Genomic DNA, 24,507 nt, shown 5'->3' with positions numbered 1-24,507 from the left:
GGGATGATTTTTCCAAAGTAGCTTCCTACAGTTTTTCTGAAAAATGTGCCCATGCACATGTTTGCAGTGCAAAGTAGATAATTGCATGCGCAGAGTTTGTGGGTACAATTTAGGTGACCACTTTAGAAAATCTGACCCCAGTATTAAGCTATCAAGCTTTCTAAAGTATGTAAATTTATCCTGGAATGTGTTTCCTGCCCTTTTTATGGTGGTGTTTGTCTAGGGGACCAGTCCTCCTGCCACTGACTTAAATGGAGCAGGACTGGGCCTTGTAAGAAGCCTGCCCTGCCAAAAGGTTTCATTATACCAGTGAAATATTTACAGTTTTCCAGATTCATTACAAGCATTTTAAATGAAGGAATCCTCCAAAAATCAAATTAATCTTTTCTCTCTTCACTGTATATTGTAATAAATCTGAAAAAAAAATTCCTTTTTGTTTTTTCCCTTGAAGTTGTAAAGAATACAAACCGTTAACAAGCAATCTTTGCAAAGTTCATTTAATTATTTCAGTTACCAAGCACTCCTCATAGAGTTCATTTAATTATTTCAGTTAATGCATTAACCCTTGGAAGCTTTGTGCTTTGTGATATACTGAGACTGCAGCCTTTCCAATCTTAAGAAACCCATTGATGTACATGCAACTTTGATTTTCCTACTCAGTGAGAAGAAACCAGATGCTTGTAGAGGTAGAAGACCTTGAGTTGCACAGCTGGGTTGTAAAGGATGAGGAATCTATTTAGTGGCCATTCTAATTAATGTTAGCAAGTACAAAAGCAAGATTGTTATTTCTCAGTGTCTGAAACTGCCTGAGCCAGCCGTGCCAAAACAGATTCTGCTTTCTGCAAAGAGCACTTAACTCCACTTGTAACACCCACTATTGCTCCATGAATCAAGTGTAGAGTCCTGTGCAATGAAAATCCTAGGAATTTATGCTGTCACCTTAAGTTTGGAATTTTGAAGATGGCAGCTCTAGTTGACAACAGTAATAAGTGAAGAGAAAAATAATGCTTCAGACTAAAAGAAAAATCGAACCATAAGTACCTCCGTTTGAAAGGGCTGACTCACAAAAGGCAAGAAAAGTTTTTAGTGGACGACTAACTTGCTCATATTTTCTCCAGCATTGTTGAACTCTTCAATTAATAGATTGGAGTCAAGTTGTCAGATTTAGATTTGGATGTCTAAAATTTGAGGGATGCTCAGATCTGGAGTTTGGGATTGGTCCATTGAAAGTCTGAAGTCATTTGCAAAATTAAGGTCTGGATTTGTGTTTGGACTTCAAACACCACAAAAGTTTGTAGGTATTTGGCTTTACAGTGGACGAGAAGCTGGATATGAGTCAGCAGTGTGCCCTTGTTGCCAAGAAGGCTAACAGCATTTTGGGCTGTATAAGTAGGGGCATTGCAAGCAGATCGAGGGATGTGATCATTCCCCTCTATTCGGCATTGGTGAGGCTTTCTGAGGACCGTGTCCAGTTTTGGGGCCCTCTCACTACAAGAAGGATTAGGATAAAATTGGAAAGAATCCGGGAGGGCAACCACAAATGATAGGGGGTGGAGCACATACTTATGAGAGAGGCTGAGGGAACTGGGATTGTTAGTCTGCCAGAAGAGAAGAATGAGGGGATTTTGATAGCTGCTTTCACTACCTGAAGGGGATATCAAAAGGTGAATCTAAATCTAAACTGTTCTAATTGTGTAGCAGATACAGAACAAGGTAATGATCTAAGTTGCAAGTGGGGGAGGTTTAAGGTTGGATATTAGGAAAAACTTTTTCAGTCAGTAGAGCGGTGAAGCACTGGAATGGGTTACCTAGGGAGCTGGTGGAATCTCCTTCCTTAGAGGTTTTTAAGGTCAGGCTTGACAAAGCCCTGGCTGGGATTATTTAGTTGGGGTTGGTTCTGCTTTGAGCAGGGGGTTGGACTAGATGACCTCCTGAGGTCCCTTCCAACCCTGATATTCTATGATTCTCTGATTTAAGGTTTTGATTCAGGCCCATCACTTGCAATGGCCTAAAAGAACCTGTAGTTCAGTGATTTTAGTAAACTTACATCTCTATTGCTGCAAACTGATGGTAGCTGAAAATGATCGCAGTTTGTCACCACTGCTAACATTACTTTGCAAGCATACTCATTTAATCGCTTCTCTACAAGTAATATCACTTATTATTTTCCATCCATTAGTCCCTTACAGCACCTATCACTTTTTGTTTTTCCTCCAAAGATCATCATCATTTCTTTGCTGTCTACTAACAGTAATAGATTTGGCCAATCCTGAAGATGGTGGCAATTGTTTAATTTGTGTCTGAGTGCCATATTAAAAATGGGCCAAATACAGTTTAGGTTGCTCTTTAAAGCCATCGGGAGTTTTGTCTGGGTAAAGACTTCCAGATTTACTCCCATGTTAGGAAAAACCTCAAAAGTAATTATTATTATTTAGTGTTTGCATTGTGATTGCACCTATGAACCCCACCATGGACCAGGAGCCCATTTGCTCTGGATGCTACCAGGGCGGCTCTAGCTTTTTTGCCACCCCAATCACGGCAGGCAGGCTGCCTTCAGCAGCACACCTGTGGGAGGACCCCGGTCCCGCAGATTCGGTGGCATGCCTACAGGAGGTCCGCCAGTCCCGCTGTTTCGGCATACCCGCCGCCAAATTGCTGCTGAATCCACAGGACCAGAGGACCGTCTGCAGGCAAGCCGCCAAAGGCTGCCTGACTGCCGCCCTCGCAGGGACCGACAGGGCACCCCCTGAGGCTTGCTGCTCCAGGCACGTGCTTGGAGCGCTGGTACCTGGAGTCACTGCTGGATGCTACATAAACGCAGAATTTAGATACTTGCTTCCCATCATAAGAGATGGAGTGAATTCCTGCCCCCACTGAAGTCAATGGGATTTTTGCCACCCAATCCCCTTGATGGTTTTGAAAATCTCATCATATTGTACTCTATAAACACAGTGTTGATAATGTGTGTGTATTCTGGGGAACAATGTGTCAATCACACCCCATCCTTACCTAGAGTAGCAAATGAGTACAAGGATTAGATGTAGTGGTTTGCTAGGGCAGGAAGTGAATGAACTCAAAAACTTGGACCCTTGAGCATTGCCTTGGAATGCCCTTCTCTAGCTGCAGCACTTCTCCTAGGATTATGAGGAGAGCCAGAAGTGGAGTGGAAAGCTTTCTGTCTGTACTCCACTATCACCTGGATGATTTTGGCATGTAATTTTGCAAACTTGGCAGCCCAAATTTGTTTCAAAACAGGTAAAATTTTAAACCATGTTTCTGTAATACATTTCTAAAAACAAACTGAAAATAAGTTGCATGGAAGATGTTACGTGGTGCAGCTGTGCTTGGAATTCATGGGGTTTTCCTTTACATAACCATTCTGAAGTGATGAGATTCAGGCACTTGTGTATCAATTAGCAGGGCACATTCATGGGGGTTCACTGCTTGGAAATGCAGAATGACAAATAAAAGTATCAAGGTTCCTCCATAACTTTGCTGTCCTAGTGCTAACCATGAAATGACTGCAATGTGATATACAGTCTAGGAAGTCGGTACATTTCTGCAGATCCGTGATACGATATTTTTCTCTACTCAGAAATGCAGTTAAACTCTGCATTCTGAATCTGTCCCTGCCAGGCCCTGGATGCATTAGTATTCCACTGGCAGCTGCCTATAGGTAGGAATATTGTTTTTGTCCATAACCAGAGGGAACAATCAGACTAAGCCGTTCCCCGACTATAAACCAGCCAGAGTAATTGGGTTTAATTTTAATTTTTGTAATAGCTTTAAATTAATAGGAGCAGCTGCTGCCACAGTGTGTGGGTGTCCTTTTCCAGAAGGCATAGAACAAAATAGGGAAAGAGTAAACAATCGTGTGTCTAGGACACAAAGGTTAATTCAAGAACCGAGCAATGTCTTTTCATTATCAAAAACTCAGTTGGTGATATCTAGCACTGTGTCTCTTTTCTTTTTCGTTCTATCTTTTTTTCTTTTCTTTTTAAATTCCAAGATAAGATCTGAATCTGATTAGGCTCCTGTATGTAAAGATGTGTTGTTGGTATCTAAACACTGACTCTCTTTCTCCGTATGACTCACAAATAGATTAGCAGTGACAAAGTGGTGGGAGAGATAAGAATAGATTAGCAGTGACAGGAGTACTATTATAATTATTTTTGGAAGATAGTGCCCAAACTCTTAATTTAAACCATTTCTGCCCTGAGAGGGTGAATTTAAACCTAGGAATTGAGGATGGTTTCTACTGCTGTGTCAGACACCAGATAGTGAAATGTCAATACCAGATGTCCTAGACATCGAGATTAGCCATAATAGCCAAATGCAGCCATAAAATGGTGTGTCAAAGTGGATAATAAAACAGATGCTTAGCTTCTATAATGAAGGGGAAAGGGAATGAAATATCAAAAGTGTATTTCATACATTATCAAAAGTTATCTTTAACTTGCTTCAAAGTACAAAATTATTGAACCGTTCATCATTTAAACATTAACTATCAGCAGATGAATTTCAATTAGCATTACCCTTTCTGGAATTCTGAATTTCCCCGTTGGTCCCATTTTACATACAGTTATTATTGCATAAAGTAAGGCCTGCCCTTTGTTATTTCCCCCTCTGCTAATTTGGAAACAAATAAAGTTCAACAACTCAGCAACATACCATTTAAACTTGCATTACTGTTTGAGAACTGGGAGCTAGAATACATTTACCCACTGCCACATCATCTGTTTGATTTGAGAGCAAATGAGGGATGTCCTATAGCACTCCAGAGTAAGAGGGAGTGATAGAAATATGTTAAGATACTCGATGAACCTATTAGATGAAGTTACTTTATGCAGACGGCTGGTGACAATTTTTCGCCCAATGGTACTTCTAAAAAAAATTGAAAAGTATTTTTGTGTCCTTCACATATGTGGCCTTAAAAATCATTTCCACTTTGTTAGGATAAATTGTCAGCAGTAAGTAAAAGTCTTAGAAAACCACAAATACAGAAGGAAACCTTCAAAACCATCTGTGTTCAAGAACCACAGCAATAAGAGGGGCAAATAATTTTTATTTCAACTCTAAATAACTGCATCACTGTCTATTGTATTTATCCAACAGCATCTCAATTCCTATTTTGTTCTCTTTGTAGCTCCTGAGTTTTGCTGATCATACTCCTTAATGGCTGTCAATTGGCAAGCGTGTGCACAATGAGAGAGTTTTGTTCTCCATTTCTTATTAGCAATGAAAGGCCAAAATTGATGCTCTGCAGTAGTCTAGCTTCTCAGAAAGGACACATTACCATTGCTCCATCTGTAAATCGTATTATGTTTTCCCTCACCATGATCCTGGTTTAGCTGAGATCAGCTATGACCATTAGATGAGACCTGTTTATAATACTATATAATTGAATTAGTTGGAGTCTGCAGGACTACAGTGTGCTGTTGCCAAACATGACTGGTAAATTAGTTGCATTAAATTACATGAACATGGTATAACTAGAGAATCTGACTGTCTAGATGCAGGCAGAGAACCTGTATCCAACACCCAGAGAGAATGTGAAGAGAGACATTGAACAGCATCTGTCCATATCAAGGGTCTTTACTCATATCTCTGAAGTACTTCACAACACAAATGTGAAATAAGAGAATCATATTGAATTTGGATGGTTGTGAAAGACATCTGACGAGACTAGATATTGGCATTCATCAACCCTTAAATTGATACAGGCATTGACATAATCATGTAAGCGCTTCCACTGTAGTGAGTCATTATATTGTATTTGCATGTTTAATATGCCCAACACCATAGTAACTGGGTTCCATATGCATTTAGCCTGGGATTTCCAAAGGATACAGTAATTCTAGACTAAACTCTCATCCCTCTTGCTTTCTAAATTAGGACCAGGTGGCTGTTTCAGAAGAGAGAATTTCTAGGGTCATTCTACAACCTCATTAAACACGAGGTTTTTGTTTCTCAAGAACTGATTTTTCCTGATACTTGTGCTATGTTTCTATATATCTCCTCACCATTAAACTGGATTGCAATACAGAAACTTCCCTAAGTTCAATGTATATCTTGTCAAGACACTGTTGCATTAAATATGCCTAACCCCGACCTGAAAAGAGACGCCTCCAGGCACAGAGTCACTCCATATGGTCCATCTAGAATGTGTTCCAATAATGTCCTTGAAAGGTTTGCCATCCAGTTACCAACCTCTGAGCCACTGAGGCTCACAGTTGCTTCACTTAATTAGTTCTGCCAAGAATATGAATTTAAGTTAGTTTTATTGTAAGGTTTGAATTTATCAAGATTCTTATGTCCACACATTTGTATGTGTTTTGTTTTTTAGGCAAAGGCTGCCACCTAAAAATGTATATTACTATCGCTGCCCAGACCACAGAAAGAACTATGTCATGTCATTTGCTTTCTGCTTTGACCGGGAGGATGACATTTACCAATTTGCCTACTGCTATCCGTACACATATACTCGGCTCCGACACTATCTCGACAACTTACAAAGGAGGAACATGGACTACTTTTACAGAGAATTGCTGGGACTCAGTGTGGTAAGTAATAAGCATGTTTGCCAACTAGCATGCTTCATTATGGATGTCTGCCCTTAAATACTTACACATTATAATTCATCATCCCTGCTAAAGTACATATGCACATATTTGTTTTACTGCTATCAGTGACACATGAGGCAGCTTAGTTGCATGGTGAAATATAGACAAATGGTAATTTAATTTCATATAAAATATCTCTTCTGCAACATGTAGTGCAACACTAAGATTAACATGTAGGACCAGTTCACCTCCAAAGATATTAAATCGGAAAACTGAAACAGCTTTACAGGGGAAATTTTATACTTGGCATCCTGTCTTGTATTTCTGTGAGATTTCTTCAGAATGGGGTTATAGCCTTTACTACCATATGCAAAAAGAAAAGTGGGTAGATAACGTACCCCTAAAAATGGTTGAATATTTTGGTGGCTCATGTAAAATGGGTTTAGCTGTCTTAGTCCCACTTCTAATGTCCACCTCAAAAATAAAATGCCACCACAGTTGGTTCTAACTGACACACTTCTTGTCAAAGGATAAAATGAGGCTAGAAACTAAGCCTATTCTTTCTCCCCAAGAGATGGTCCTTCCTGGTCAGGCTTGAATCTGAGCATTATGGGAAAAACTTGAACTTCTACTCACCTTGATGTAACTTTTCTGTGAATGAAAGTATTGCCAAACCCAGACATTCCAGAATCCTGACTCAGGGGTGGTCTACACTACCACAGTAAATCAATCTAACTTATGCAACTTCGGTTACATGAATAACATAACTAAAGTTGACGTAGTTAGATCCACTTATCACAGTGGCTACACCACACTGTGTCGACAGAAGAGTGTCTCCCATCAACATCCTTTACCCTTCTCGGGGAGGTGGAGGACACAAATTGATGGGAGAATGATCTGCCATTGATTTAACATGTCTTCACGAGACCTGCTAAATCAACTCGCTGCATCTAATGTGTAGACAGGCCCTCAGCCCCCAAAATAATAAGATTGGCTTAAAAATCATGAGTGTTTTTCAAAATCATAAATGTTGGTTCTTTTTTATTTGCCTTGGTTTCTGAGCCTTTAGGGTGCCCTTACTTCACAAGCTTTTCTCCACAATCATAAAGGCTAGAAACTTTTTTCTTTTTTCTGTCTTTTTGTTTTTTATGAGAGCTGAAATTCTTATGCAATCTCCAGCAGATGGAGTTTTATAGAAAAAATCTACAAAATATCATGAGATTCGTAACAAAATTGTGAGACTTAGAAACACTGGGATAAATAGAGAACTTCATTCACTAGGCCTGTCTGGTTCCCTTTACTAGCACCAGATTTATATAAAAATGAAATAAAATGGGAAATTAAGAAAAGAATTAACAAAGAGGCCCACCATTTAAAACCTTTTTATTGGTGAAGCAAATTCTTCATTAAGAGAAGCCCAGTACACATCCCTGGCTGATACTAATCATCCCAGTTAGGAGGCCCAACAATTACATGGGGAAGATGAAAATAATTAAAAGGAAAACACAAAATCCAAAGGGAATTGGGAGTAGAAAACTTAATCATTTTGATTTTGTGGGGTTTAATTATTAATATCAGAGGACACAACTGTCATTAATTGTAACATAAAACTGGTTTTGTTAACTTTCACTCTCTGTGAAAATAGAGAATAAAACAGTCACATTTGCATGTTCATCAAAACCACGACTGACTGATTAAAACATTGAGATATGAGGCATTTGTCTTTTATCTGCATTTTGACAGACAGATGTAGTCTTTAAATCTAGTTAACACTGCATTACCTATCGCCACTAAATATTATTTTTCATATTTCAGAAAATTAAACATGCCATTCAAAATATGGCATGGAATTTATCTGTGTATAGCTCCAAATTTTATATCTAAATGTACACACATAGTTTGTTTTCCAGAACTTGCTATAATAACATTTTGCAGCTCACCATGACGATCTGTATAAAAAGCTTTGGAATCCAGCTCACGATGTTATCTTTGTACAAAACATTGCAGTCGTAACGGATTTCTGGCTTTTCTCCACATAAAAACATCCTAGAGCAGCTTGGATACTTAATGGTTTTGCAGGACTTGAATAGGCAATTTCTGTAAGTTCACTTAAATATTTAATGTAGTGTTCTGTTGCTTAGCGTATGACTTTAAAACAGGATTTTGGGGGGCGGGGGCTCTGTACCCTGCTGCATGAAAACAGAATTTGACTGTACTTGAGAGGATCAAATGACACATGGGATGGTTTTAGAAATCAAGGGTGAGATCCTCAACCCCATTCTGCCCCTTGTATGTGTCATAAAGGGGCCCTAAAAGTGCTGGTTCCAACTGTGGGATTGGTTGCAGCAAGACTGCTGAGCTTCTGAGCAGCCCTGTGGCCCATGGGGCTGCTTAGGGAGGCTGCTGTAATTTAGACAAGCCCCCAGGGTTGTCTGCTTTCTGTTGGCGGGGAAGGGGGAGGTCTGTCCAGCCTTAGACTGGGAGGGCACAAAGGTGTTTTGGAGCTACCTTAGTTAGCTCCCCTAGTCTATGAGTTCTGTACTGTGCCTTTAAGAGGGGCAGAACAGAATTTCACCATGGATCTTTTCTGTAGGATAATAGTAAAATTCAAGTCTCAAGAAGCCATATTTAGGTTATTGTTTCTAAAGACTTTTTGAGCCACTCATTTCACTGGATTTAGTGTTTTCAAAGTAATCTAATTTCATATTTTCCTCTATGAAAAGATACTCTGCCTCACTTAACACGTTAAATACTTTCAACAATTCTATGAAACTTGAAAGTGAAACATCAATAAGGGACATTTAACTGTCATTAGATCACAGAATGGCAAAAAGGAACAGAGCCAAAAGGCAACAATTCCTATTGCTAACGTGAATGGATAACTTAGTGGTTCTGTTCTGACCTTTAATATTTATGCGCTTTACTTCAGAGAGCTATCAAACATTCTAGATGTGCCACATGATCTTGAAAATAGTCTGTCCTACAAGCTTGGTAACATGGTGTCCTGGATACCATTTATCTTGCTGTTTTCATTCCGACATCACTGGCTTTAGATAACTTTAGACTGTATACGTACTGTCCAAACACATAACACATGTAAAAGTTGAATTTTTTTTTTTAGATTGTGCCTTTATTTATATTGTATAATAAGTTTTTGTCATACTGGAATATGTTATACAACATTGAACAACATAATACAGTGAAAGATAATTTCTATATGTGTGTGAAAATATAAACACACACAAACTATGTAAATGTATAGATATACTGTAGGATGTTCATATAGCTACAGTATGTCTAGTCATACATAATATTTCACAGTGGCCAGTTTTAAAGCGGATAATGTTCAAAGTTGGTAATCTAAACTATCTGTATATAGTGCAAGACTCTTGGCTTTTCAGTATACCCAGACCCCACCAACCATTGCACTGATCACTCACTCTAAATTAAATGAGCTCAGTCAGCTTGGCGCATCTCATATGGTCCACTTTACAAATCACCACTCACTTGGCAGTATTTTCATTATTCACTCAAAAGAGAGCCAAGATTAATTGGACACAGACACTTCCTCTCACCCCATTAGGCAGTAGTGCTTCCAAATTATACTTGAGGTGCATTGTGACTGCACATACAAACCGCAAGCCTCAAAGGAACTTGCTCAGTACACAGAGACTGGAATATGGAATTGTGTTAAATTAAATATTAAACGTACATATTTTAAAACAAGAAGGGAATATGTCTGATGTGGAGCTGTGTAAGTGAGCCACCAGCTCTTAAAAGAGACATGCGATGCAGACTAAAATAGACCAGAATGCGGATGCTGGGAGCTTGATTCTGATCCCACACTGGTTTGGTGTTGGTCTCTTTGTTTCACTGGAGTTACTTCTGATTTACACCAGTGTAAATGAGATCAGAATCAGGCCTTGGACTTGTGAAACTACTTACCAGATGTTACATTGTTGGCTTGCTGATCAAATTTCCTTTGTTCACTGTACAAATGGCTGGGTACACCAGTGAAAATAGCTAATGAGTTGTATGGATATTCCCTCACCCATTTTGACTGATCAGTTATGACTGGTTTAAGGCATGAAACAAAGAAAATAGTCAATTTTTCAAAGGTTAAATTTTCCATTTCTGTGTTCAGTGTTAGGTTATGCAATAACAGTCATCTATAATAAAGCTATACTCCTTTGAAAAAATGGAAGATACAGGTCTCTGTGTGATGATGCACCATACTTTTTAAATGATATTAGTGTCAGATTTTGTAGTTTCCAATGGATCTAACTGCAACTAGGTTAAAATGCAATTTGTGACAGTTTACTCAGTGTGACAACATCCACAGAAACAACAGTAATGGAAAGAAAACCTAACTTACTAATTTTTCTAGGAAGTAGGGGTGTTCCTACATATGTGTTAGAGGCACATTCACTTTATTCATCTGTATATGTGTTTGCTCACACATAAATAGCAGCTACTGCTGCTATTTCCCTAGCATTGATGGTATGAACACCATTCTAAAACCAAATGCCAACTTTAAACTCTGCTATAGCTATTTCTCTGCCAGATTGGATATCAGCATGAGCAGAGTTGGACCTGAAAATAACAAATATCAGAAATAATATTTTTTTCCTTTTCTTTAATGGAGTTATACTGTAAATATATATTTTTAGTTTAGTAGATTTCCAGGTGTTTCTGTGTGTTACCAGAGGAAAACAATATTGAGCCATATTATGTCATCAGTTTTTTAGTAAGACTTCTCAACAGGGATGCTGGAACAATTTTCATAGTGGGGGTGCTGAGAGCCATTGAACCAAACTGTAAACCCTGTATATAATGGAAACCACTTCAAGCCAGGGGTTGCTCCAGCACCCTTTATTCCAGGACCGTTGCATCCCAATTTGAATTAGTGAGTTCTGCTTTAAAATTTATAGCACATTATGGTCCATTCTTATTACCATCAAAATGATCACCTGTCAGTGCAATGTTCTAATCTAATGGTTACAAATAATAAAACTTGGCACTGGACGCTTAAAAGTTTGTTCTTTGTGGCAGTGCCCACAATGTGCTATGCTCTTTCCAGATGTACAAACTGAAATGCTCACAAACTAAGGTCAGAGAAGCTTTTGTTGTACGGCAAACTGTATTACCCTTGCAGTCTGCCTTTTGTGGTTCTGAGAGACACAGTTATGAAGATTTCATAATGCAGAAATTGCATAATCATGATAAAAAGAAAGGGCTTTAGGTCACTAGCAAGTCTAGTTTTATGAAAAATGTAAACATAACTCTAAACATTGCTTTGTAATGAATATCGCCTGTGTCGTTCACATATGTAAGCTCTCAGTTCCTAAGTGCTAGAAATAGCATTGGTTTATATAGGAAACTCACTCCAAGAGTATACGCCATTCTTAGAGGAACAGATCATAAATCAGAAAAAAGAATTAAAATCTTCAGTCAGCTTTGCAGCTCACTTGTGACATCAACTCTTGTCCATCCAAAAAACATTTAAAAATAGAAAGACGGTTGGAACTTCAGAAGAAAGGAACTTTGAGCTTAATGACTCTGTTGAGATAAGAAAACAGAATCAGCTGCAGATTGTTATGATCCATTTTATAGAAGGAAAACCTGCTACAGGGAATAGTGATAAATGAACTGTGTGCTATGTTGTTTACTGTCAACCTATCCAAGCCATTTTCATATAATCCTATTAAAATAACCAGTCTGTGAAGCCATATCTACATTAGTCTGAAGATTGTTAACTACCTCTTTCTGTCACTTAATATTTACATAACTGCACTCAAGGACATAAGAACAGAATGAGATTTTTAAGGAATGTGTAACGCCAGCAAACCAGTGCAATATCCTAGACTGAATTGATACTGCTTTCACTTTCATTTCCAGAAGCTTTGTTTTCCATCTTTTGTAGCAGAGCATTAAACAATAATTACTCTGTTGACAGTGCTGTTGACCATACTTGCAAAGGCAGGGGAGGAGCCCTGTAAGGCTATCTGGAGTGATTAGCTCCATTTGCCCATAGCACTTTACTGCTTTGACTCTGCTGGGATTTGGGCCGTGTTTGAATTGGTTTATGTTTGGCTCTCTTGGATGGTGACTATATAAAGCTTAGTGCAAAGCTATATTTTTTATTTTATTTTGTAATCTCTGATTACTGACCCAAAAGATCGTGATCCTGGCATACTTTTGCTGCAAGGCTGTGGTTTGGGATTGAAGGCTTGTCTAAAAGATTTAAAGTCTGCTCGTACCGGAGGATTCGATATACTGCACACAGAGGGAGGTTATTCACTTATTTAGCTTTGTACTCCCTACATAAAAGAACGCCTATCTGATCCTCTGGGTACCTTTGACAAGCTCTTATCCGCAGAGTTCATATATGAAGAGCTAGATCTTACAAGGTGCTGGGCATGTTGGACCTGATCCAGCAAAGCGCTTGAGCACATGCTTAACTTTTAAGCATGTGAACGGTCCCATGGACAACAGTAGTACTACTCATCTGCTAAAAGTAAAGCATGTACTAAAGTGCTTTGATAGATCAGGGCCAGAGTACTCAGCACCTTGCAGGCTCAACACAAAGAAATTCTGGCAATTGCCAACTGATAGCACCACACTGGGGTACCGTGAGTATACAAAAATGTAATAAACCCCACCTACCAAACTGCCACTAGAGTCCTCAACAAACCCATCTCCCAACACAATGCAGGCCAAGGAGGAAAGTTAGGCATTGCAAAGTGCTTTGAAGGAAAATGGATTTCGGCTGTCTGAACTATGTGTTGGATTCTCGGTTGCTTTTAAGATGTTAGTTTTGTTCTATAAAGTCTAAATGGCCACAGTATTGCCTGTCCAAAGCCATGTCTACACTACAAAATTATGTCAACCTACCTTATGTTGGCATACAACCACCACAGTTGTTAAGTCTCTTGTGTGTGCACACTTGGTTCCTTGTGTCAGCGGTACGCATCCTCACCAGGAGTGCATGTATTGTCAGTGTGGGGCTTTGTGGGATGGCTCCTGAAAACTGGTAACAGTCAGTGTAAGCAACGCAGTATCTACACTGACAATGCATCAACCTAATTACATCAACAATACCTCTATGCCGCTCGGGGGGTGGGATGCGGTTACTAAATCAGTGTAGAAAGGCATCTTCATCGATGGGAGACAAATTTATGTGAAGACGCAAGTCAACCTAACTTTGCAGTGTAGACCAAGCCTAAAAATTTGCTTCTTCCCATGGGATATTGCCATAACTGAGGTTAACACAGGTCAACTGAGCTACAGACTTACTGCTATAGAAGAGAGGAAGTGGTGGGTAGAGCGTTGATGGCTCATGACATCAGCTGTTTCTAACCAAATTTACTCTTTACAGTGTAGAAGTAAATCAAATCTGCAGCCAAGTAGAAGCAACTTTGTTTAATCTAACTGTGCAACACCATAAAGAGATTCACTGGTAGACATTTTATGGATGTTGTGGTGGAAGAGAAGAACCATTTATTCGCCTCCCTAATAACCATGCTATAATTATATTTTAAAATTCCTTCTCATATGAATCAGATTTGAGCTAAGATTTCTTCCCCATATGCTCAAGTCATCTTCCCTCTTGCTTCAGCTGACACAGGTCTTCTATGAACCAAGGTGGCCTTAGGCTTATGAAGCAGAAGCCAACAAAGAGGATGGCTTGAGACCAGTTTTGAGGCTGAGGCTGAAAGTTTTATAATATTCCACCAAACCCCTGATAGAGTGGTCATTCAGAGCAACAATATTCTTCCTAACAGACCTGCTCTGGCTCCAACTGCTTCTGAGGGCATATCATCAAAATAAGTCTCTCATCTTGTTAGAAGAGGTGAGACCCAACTTAAAATTTTAAGGAAGTAATGGTAAGTCCATAACAATATTTGATTTCAAGTTTCCCCACATCCACTACCATTTGAATACTAGATCCAGACTTTTTCCAGCTATGAGTTGAACAACCTTCCAGGGTTTTCTCCTGAGGCTCATTCTATGGGCTTAAAAATAGCAGAGTGAACATTATGAGAAACTCACTGGGTCTCAGACCCCAAGCTCCAGCATGAATGGCCATACTTCTATTTTTAGTCCGTAATGCAACCTCAAATCAACTCACCTGGGCTCTGAGACTTGCTGCTGCGGGGTATTTTGTTTTTTAGTTATTTGCAGTGTAAACGTACCCACTGTATTCTACTGACTGTAGTACATCCTTGCTATGCCAATCTTTCTTTGTTTTTTGCCACACTGTGTATCCAGTCAGAACCAACTTCACTGAAATGGGTCCTGAAGCATCATCCAACCAGTTCTCAGGGATGTATGCAAAGCCAGGAACCTCACTAAGTCATACATTGTTGTTACCTTATTGGCTGCCAACCTTGCATTAATAAACAGGGAGATGAGAATTCCATATCCTCGGACACCTTTTCTTCCAAGAGAATGTTAGTTATGTGGGAATTCTTGTTAATAGTAGAGAATAAAGGAGAGTATTTTTCTTCAAAATTACAAGCAGTGAAAACTTAAACTGAAGGTAGGATCCAATCTTTACATGCTTTACTAAGTGCATGACTAAAAATGAATTTTGTTCTTGTCAAGGTGCCTCCCCCACTCTGAACTTTAGGGTACAGATGTGGGGACCTGCATAAACACTTCTAAACTTATCTACCAGCTTAGATCTGGGTTCGCTGCCACCATCCAGATTCGTCCATGTCTGGAATACCTCTTTCCCCCCCAAAACTTCCCCTCCCTGGGTAGCCTTGAGAGGCTTTTTCACCAAGTTCCTGGTGAACACTGATCCAACCCCTTGGGTCTTAACACACGGAGAATTTAACCATCCCCTCTCCTTTCCCCCACCAATTCCTGGTGAGTCCAGATCCAATCCCCTTGGATCTTAAAACAAGGACAAAAAAAAAAATTCACCTAGGTCTCTCCCTGAAATAAAAAGAAGTCATTTAATTAAAGCCCAAGATAAGGTAAAATCCCATCTCTCTGTTAAATATCAAGATGAAACTACTTTTAAGTGAGGGTAAATCAGTTTAATATAGCCCAAGAGGACCCCCCCTCTGCTTAGGTCAAAGTTACAGGCAAACAGAGTAAATCCTCAGGCCAAAAAGAACTTTACAAGTTGAGGGAAAAACCAAATAAGACTACCGCTTGCCTGACTGTTTACTTACAGTTTTGATATGGAGAGACTGGGTTTCAGAAGGTTGGGAGCCTGGAATTGATGTCTGGTCTTTGATTTCCAAGAGGAAACCCAAAACCAAAAGAGCACAACAAAAGATTCCCCAGATTTGAAGTATCTTAATGTCCCACTTATATGGTCCTATATGGGGTATAAAGGTCATAAGGTAATTCTTGTCCAGCCAGGTTTCCTGAGCTTCTTAACCCTTTACAGGTAAAAGGATTTTGGTGTCTCTGGCCATGAGGGATTTTATAGTATTGTACACAGGAGGGCTGTTCCCTTCCCTTTATAGTTATGACAGTTCTCTAACACATCAATAATTGTTCAGCCTTCATTTAGTGGGGACTGATTAGTGCTGAGAAATAAAACTCTCTTAGGGGTGTATGTGTATATATAAAATTATTATTTTTACAATGTTGGCACGAATATTGTAACCAGATATATCTTAGGATTATAATGTATGTAAAGTATGTGTGTTGCGGGTGGGGTGAGGGAAAGAGGTAGATTCACAGTAGTTAAATCACTTATAAACTTAACGATTTGGTAAAATTGACTTTTGTTTCCCTCTAATTCTGCATTATTGGCTGTATACTCCTTCCTTTGGACTGTCCGCAGATTCTTGATGAGTGGAAAGAGAAACAGAACAGTGTCATCAGATATAGCTTAGTGATATAGAACTAGAACAGCAAATTTTACTTTTAAAGGGGAGGTTCCCTGCTGTGGTGCCCTTATCACCTTTCTGTGGGAAGGTCTTTGGGGTTAGTGAGTCTCTGCACAGGCAATGCTATATCGGTAGAGATTCGTATGCAGGATCTGTGAGAAGAAGAAAATCCTATCACAGGATGGATTCTGACACTCACCTGTGTGCATGAAGGGTTAGATTAGCCCGCAGTATGAGTGCCCAAGATATGGGTGAGTGAGAACTTCAGAATTTCTCGCAGTATTATTTACTGAATGCTCTGTGTTTCTCGATGCAGTGCAAACATACAAGGGAACACAGCTTGCTTACAGTCTAAATGAGATGCAGGCAATACAGTTCAGACATATCTGGATTGAAGCCCAATCTGGAAGGTGTGAGCACTTTTAGAAATTTGCTTTTCTGCTTTGTCACTGAAAGCCTTAGTAAAAGAAATGTGTCTTAACCAGAGATTTGAATGGAGAGAGACATCATTTGGCACACACATGGCTCATGTCAGTATTTCTGAAAAAGCAGTTCTAGTGAAATGTATTTTATATTTTAACATCATAGTAGTTAACTAGAAAAGACCAATTCAGATCAAGTCAGTTTCCTGAAAATACAAAATATTGTACAAAGGTCTAATATTGGGTCTAAATATTGAAAGCAAAACGTTACTTTTGGATTTTTTAAAATATAACAGCATATAATAAACATCTGAGTTTACAAGTGTTACTTGTTTACAAGTGATAATAACTACTTAACTGAAAAAAATTGAAAAATGTGTCATTTAAATGCTTTTTTAGGAGAGGCTACTTAAAATAGGTCTTAAATGGAAAATCAGTCATATGGCCGCATGGAAAGAGATTCATCCCCCCTTTCATGTTTTCAAACAGCAGTTCAGCACCATACTGTGGCAACAGAGAACAATCTGAGAAAAGTGAACATCGATCGAAAAGGTTTTGGTTACAATTTGACATTTTCAAAGAAAAAAGCAGCCCTAGGCCCAAAGTCAAAAGTTTGCTCTAGAATACCTTAGACTTGTGAAAACAATTTTATAGAGAAAGTATTTATTGTCCTTTTTTTAAAATAATCTAAAAGTGTGTAACTTGCAGGAGAACATAACATAATGATAATCCTTGTTATTAAGTCTCCTGTTTTCATAAATATGTACAAAAGCAAAATAATTTTCATAAACAAGTTGTTCCTATTTTTAAAATGATTTGTGTTTCTTATTCATTGCATCCTAATGTGGTATGTACATGGTTCTTTGTTTAGTTAAGTTTAAAGCAGAGTATTAGTTGCTGAGAATTCAGTAGAATTTATTTACGTTTTTATGTAGTACATTTTTAATATTACATAAATTCCTTTTCTTTTTGACTTCCTGAATTAAAGTGGATTATAATAATGCATAAATATACATCATGGCTGTTTAAATCATTTTTTTTTATTTCATTAAGTAACATTTGCACGCAGTTAAGGATTTTTCAATTGAAATGGACAGAATTAAAATATTAATGAGTCTTGTTCTCATTGATGTAAGCTGCACAGTTTTCCAGTGCACCCCCCCTCAATTTTATAATTAAACAAAAACCCACACATGTAGAACTTTCATCTGACAGTCTGATTGCTGTATAAATATATCAGTTAAGTCTCATAACACTCTTTTGATGTAGGTAATATCATTGTCCCCATTTTCCAGAGAGCGAAACTGATGCACAAAGCAGTTGGGTCACCCAGTAAATCTGTGACTGAGACTTTGAGCCTGAGCCTATGATCTTTCCATACGGGTGGACTCTGGTGTGTGCATGGAGTCTCATTGCAGGATTGGAGCCTTTCAACCCCAACTCCTTATTCCCATTCCTAATCTTTTACTATTGCAGCCAGTGCAACCTATTTTCCTTCCTCTTTGAGGGAGCCAGCTAGTATTTTATGACATAATATTTCAGTTCATAATGTCAATGAGCTGACTGTAGGAGGAAGATATAGGCCAGAATCTTCAAAAGGACTCAGCACTCATAGTTTAGCTCCTAGTTACACACTGAAGGGAAATTGAGCTCTTTGGAAAATCTGGTCCCCGCTGTGTTACTGAGCATTTGAAAATCTGGCCCATAGTGTTTAAGAAAATATTTAGAAATGAAATATTCTTTTTTGCATAGTTCCTATAATTTAAGAGCTCGAGTCTCTTCCCCTCACCCCTCTACGCCATCCTGCATTTGAAGGGTGAGCAATAAGTTATTAGGTCTGATGGGAAATGTACAGGAACATCAGAGATGACTGATTTAGGGGCATTTTAGACATTAATGTCTGAAGACTGAAACAGAGGATGGAAGTAATCTGCTAATAAAGCAAGAGCCATGTTGGCACTGCAGAGAGGTACATCAAGCTGTCTGCCAGGAACAGGAATTGAAATGAATCCAGAATGTGAATACTTTGAAATTTCAAAGGTAATAATTGCAGCAAGAGTGGTGCTGGAAATCCCACTGGAAAATGGCAGAGAAGGAAGATGTAGCCACAGGGTTGAGATTATTAATGTCACCACTAACAATGGGATTTTGAGGCAATAGCTAGTTTCACGTGGGTGATTTTTTAAAAAGTTTTTTGAATTTCTAACCGTAATTAATATGAATGGTTTATTTACAGAGTATAGGTATAAGTGAAAGTAAACCAACATGAAAAACAGCCATTGTTTTGTGGGAGACGGTGTATGAAATGTAGGGAATGTTGTGTGTAGCAACAGAGCAGCACACATAAAAATGGAGCATTACTTGATGTTGCTCAAATATTCCTTGTTATTGGCTTCAAGGAAGAGATGAACTCCCTGGTTTTTAGCCAGAGGGTTGAGGATTGTTCCCACACAGTTGGCCATACTGATTCTGGTTTGAATAGTTTAGATATTCAGGTCAGACTCTGTGAGACGGTCTGATTGTCACCTCATGCTTTTCAATGTAGGGCTTATATTATAACCTGGCTATGGTGTTGATATGGGTATTTCACCATAGCCTTTGAGACCTATTTCCTCACACATGCTGAGACATATCTAATGTCCCCTTCCAACTAGGATGTCTGACATTTAGCTGACAGCTATTACCATCTATTAGTGAGGGCTCTCCGTTGTCTGGTCACTCACCACATTCTCACTGTCTCTTGTGTCATGACGGTTTATTGATGAGCTTCAGATACTGAAACTTCTGAGCCTTATATTGGAGAGGAAATGGCTGAGGAGGTTCCTGGAATCAAATCCCCTATTGTGTAGGGAATGTATGAGGATGTACAGAAGAGCTGTTTCTGAGGCCAAGAAATGCTATTTTTCTTCTGCCTTAGAAATTACAAAGCACAGCTGACCTGTTTCAGGTAGCATACTATCTGTTTACTCCGGGCCATCTTATCCTATTAGTAATTCCTCTGATCATTGAAAAATGTTTCTAATGTTTCTTGCAGGTAAACAAGATCATTTCTGGACTATATTCTAAGTGGAGAACTGAATCTGTCCTCAGATCTGCTTATTATTCTCTGTACTAAAATATACTTAACTTGATGAGTAAAAACTTATATCTTTATGATTGTAGAACCAGCCTGTTAGCAAACCATGGGTGGGTTTCCTGTTGCATCGGTAATCACCAGGTAGTGACTAATGCAAATTCCCCAAAACCAGTTATACAAAAAACTCAGCCTTTTGAAGCTTTGCCTGGAGAACAGGGCCATTGACTGATGATTACCTGTTACAGGAGGCCAGAGTTAAAGGCCCACACAGTATTAATAAAGGGGTAGACTGCCCCAAAGGGGTCTTGTTCTTGATCTGAAACCTAGCATGAACTAGTAACCAAGAAAGCAAACTCAGCTGAGGCATTTGAAAGACTGACATTTACAAGAACCCTATGTTGGAGTTGAGAGTGACCATTGCTAAGCTTTTAGCATGAGTGTAGGTTTGTTTATATTTATGTTTTCTCCATAATGCTTTTACCCTAAAAAGAAATCTTCTTGCTTTGGAAGAGCTGTGGGGTAAAAACACTTTGCTTTTTCTCCAAAGACAATGACATATATTGGTCAGGAATGATAGGTAGTGGTCTCTGCACACTGCCAGCCTAGCCATTATCAAGTTTTTTGTAGTCATCAGTGCAAAGACTATTTCTTCTCTTCTAGTTCTCTGAGGAATGTTATGGCAAAGAGCTGGCTCTTATAGCATGAAAGGGCCCTGGGGAGGGCAAGACTCTTCCAAATCTTCCTTGAGAAGAAGTTCCTTCTAAAGTGTTGGGTCTGCTGTTTAGAAGGGTTCCTTGAGTCTGTATCAAGGTTCAAGAAGTGTAGTGTGCTGGACAGAGGAGTCTGACGTTGAGGAAAGACAAGTGGCTTTTTAGATAATATCAGCATGTCCATTCAGGGCTTTGTAATTCAACAACAACATCTTGAATTGGATCTGGGGGTGTATGGAGAGCTAGTGCAGGTTGTAGAGCTTGGTGTAATATGTCTTCCATAGCTTGCTTCACTTAAGAGACAGGCTGCTGTGTTGTGTCCCAGCTGTGCTTTTCTTGTGAATTTCTGCTCTAGATGGAGGAAGAGAGAATTCTGTAACCCTGCATGGAGGTGATGAACACATGAAGTTCTGTGACAGAGTTTTTCAGAGGAGGAGATGAGATCATCTTGTTTTCAGGAAACATAAGACATTTTTAGTATCAGAGGGGTAGCCATGTTAGTTTGGATCTGTAAAAAGTGACAAAGAGTCCTGTGGCATCTTATAGACTAACAGAAGTATTGGAGCATAAGATTTCATGGGTGAATACCCAGTTCATCAGACGCATGCAAGATGTTTTTAGAGTAACAGCCGTGTTAGTCTGTATCCACAAAAAGAAAAGGAGTACTTGTGGCACCTTAGAGACTAACAAATTTATTGCCACCTTCCAGTCTGTCACTGAGTGGTTAGAGGGGTTGACATGTTCTCCCACTGGTTTTTGAATGTTATGATTCGTGATGTCAGATTAGTGTCCATTTATTCTTTTGTGTCTGGTTTGGCCAATGTATATGGAAGAGGGGCATTGCTGGCACATGATGGCATATATCATTCAGTGACAGACTTGAAGGTGGTAATTTTGCAACAAAAAAACTTCAGAAACAGACTCCAAAGAGAGATTGCTGAACTTGAATTAATATGCAAATTAAATACAATTAACTTAGGTTTGAACAGAGACTGGGAATGGTTGGGCCATTACACTAATTGAATCTATTTCCCCATGTTAAGTATCCTCACACCTTCTATGGGTCATCTCAGTTATCACTTCAAAAGTTTTTTTTCTCCTGCTGATGATAGCTCATCTCAATTGTTTGGCCTCTTACAGTTGGTATGGCTACTTCTAGCTTTTCATGTTCTCTGTAAGTATAAATATCTTCTTGCTGTATGTTTCAGTTTATGCATCTGATGAAGTAGGCTGTAGTCCACAAAAGCTTATGCTCAAATAAATTTGTTAGTCTCTAAGGTGCCACAAGTACTCCTGTTCTTTTTGAAGATGTTTTTAGTGATTGCTATTTGATTCTTCGGTGTCAGCATGATCCACAGGCTTTGGACTGTCTTAACAGCCAGAAGGCATTTGCAGCAAATGGATAATGAGTTCGTGGTTCTTACCACCTCCTCAGAGTGTTTACTGCTTCTAAGCAGTCTTACTTCTGTCTTTGCTGGAATTTGCTTTAGCCACATGATCTACATATGGGCTCCAGTCATCTTCAATCACAATGTTATCTATGGAAAAATGGTGTCTGTGGTGGATGAAAGATATGCTGAAGACACACAGCTTTATATTTTGTTACAGCCCAAGTTTTCCCGTACACTTAATGGGTTGCACATAGATGTGAAATATAAGCAGTTTGAGCCTTGAAGGGACTCAGTATGTTAAGGTACTTGAACAGGAGCAACTGTTTGTGAACCTGTTGGAAGGAATGAAAGAGACCAGTTTAGCCCAATTCCGTTGACTCTTGCCAGGGTACTCAGGTGAGTCAACAACACCCCATGAACAACAATGTCAAAGATAGTGGGTAATATTATTGTCTCATCCCTGTCCATCACCTGAGGAAGTCATCCAACAGTGCACTTAGCTCTGTTTCGGTTCCACATTCTGCCTGAAGCTAGACTGGAAGGGGTCCAACATATCTGCACAGGTTAGGTGTTGCTGGAGTCAGATTCTTACCATCTTCTTGACAATCTGCTCCAAGAAGGGAGAGGCTTACAGCCTGGAAGACATTAGTAAAGTGGTTTCTTGAAGTCTGGCCTCATTACAACTTGTTTCAAAGTTTCTCCTGGAGAAGACAGGCATTCTCCATTGAGCTATATATCCGGTGAGACTGTGGATCTCAGGTGTTGATATGAAATTCTTTTAGTGCTTTTTTTTACCACCATCTGTGAGACTGGTCCCGATTCTAACAAGATGGATACAATGTAAGTCTTCTTTATAAGTGTACTGATGATGAGGCCTGAGAGACAGTCATGGATTGGCTTGGTTTCATTGGTGGTGGGAGGAAAGTTCCTCAACGCTGGAGACATTTGTGGGGTTGAGAGGAGGCAGTATGGATTTATTATCTGGCTAATTATTAATGTTGCTAACCCTCCAGGATTGTCCTGGAGTCTCCAGGAATTAAAGATTGTCGTGTGATGAAACCTCCAGGAGTACGTCCAGCCCAAATTGACAACCCTAGTAATGAGTCAGAAGAGCTCTTTTGTCTAGAATTTAGCACACTCCATGATTGTGCTCGGAGGAGGATTTTTTAGCATTGGGTCATCATTGCAGTATACGTTTCTGCAAATTCCTTATGCACCAGTAAATTGGTTTCTAAGCAGCTCTTGTTCCATGGGCACTCCTGTTTTAATAGTTAATAAAAGAGGGTAATTAAAGCAAAGGCCTATGCCATGTTGTTTAGATGGGTGCTGTTTAATTGTACGTGTGGGTCTGTGCAAAATATTTGTACAGACTTCACCCAAGTTTTGGATAGGTTCAGATTCAAATACTTTTGGGAGTCTCCATCCAACTTTAATATGGTCCCCCAAACTTAGGCAGATGTCATTCCACATGTTATTTCCCACATTATGGCATTCCATGGGGGTGCTAGAAGGATGAATGGGGCCATTGGAGGATGTCAAAAGAGTAAGCGCTTGGAAAAGAGGGCTGCTATTGGGAAAAAGGGACACTAAACAAAGAGGTTCCCAGGCGTTGGGGGGGGGGCATGTGAAGAACCCAAATATCCAAGCTGACTTTTGTGCCTAAATGTTCCTTGCTTTGTCCAGTTTCTGCGTTCCATGCAAAATTTACGGAGGCCTGGCGCATATCTAGGATGGAAATGTGTGTATTTGGTGTAGTTCACCAGGGGGCTCACTGACTGCATGAGCAACTTCAGTAATGATGTTGATCGCAGCATGATAAAGTTTCCACTGAAATGACACATTAAGGGGTTTATTTTCCCATCCATGCAGGTGCATAAAGAACTCTCTTAATGGGCAGGGCACATACTCAACAGTGAAAGAATAGACCCCTTTGTATTAAAAATGCATGTCTGTATCTTTAACATAAAAAAGTGAAAATATTCCACAGTGGAAACTGACTTAAACTCAATTTCCCTCCTTTGCAATGTCAAGATACCTGAGTGCTCAAGTGACTGAATAAGTACTAAATATTTAATGCATGGAGGTTACATTAACTGAGTATTTGATCTGAAACTCCTTAAAGAACATCTTAAAAGCCATACAGAAACTGGTTAGTATTTCATTACAGTATTTTAAAATAGATTTATTTTATCAAAACATCCTGTCAGAAATCCTAAAGCTGTGATTAAGAACCTATAGCATTTTGACTAGGGTGTCTCTCAATATTAGTTTCTTAATGTCTCAAGAGATCACCCATTGTGGGTAAAAATAGCTGCCCCCATCATGTCTGGCTTACACTGTAGCCTACAGTGGAAATCTGCCTGCTTGGAAGTGGTCGAATAAAATGCCTTTTCATTAATTTGAAAAACAAGCAATCCTTTATATTTCTCCACTTTGCTGTGGAGCTGCTAGGGCAACTTCCTATGGTTGGTCTGACCCAGTATGGCCGTTC

The 24,507-nt window shown here is 39.2% G+C and overlaps 1 protein-coding gene across 1 annotated transcript in view; it reads left to right on the top strand.

Moving 5' to 3' along the window:
• Window positions 1-24,507, top strand: part of AGBL4 (AGBL carboxypeptidase 4) — a 1,477,624-nt gene that overhangs the window by 599,842 nt on the left and 853,275 nt on the right. Inside the window, exon 5 of the mRNA XM_075067593.1 lies at window positions 6,347-6,563. Coding sequence (XP_074923694.1) covers window positions 6,347-6,563 — 217 coding nt within the window. The remainder of the gene's footprint in view (window positions 1-6,346; window positions 6,564-24,507) is intronic.

This window comes from Chelonoidis abingdonii, chromosome 7 (genome assembly GCF_003597395.2).
Source record: "Chelonoidis abingdonii isolate Lonesome George chromosome 7, CheloAbing_2.0, whole genome shotgun sequence".
Lineage (NCBI taxonomy): Eukaryota > Metazoa > Chordata > Testudines > Testudinidae > Chelonoidis > Chelonoidis abingdonii.
The sequence above is the reverse complement of the archived record's forward strand: the minus strand, read 5'-3'. Positions and strand labels throughout refer to the sequence as shown.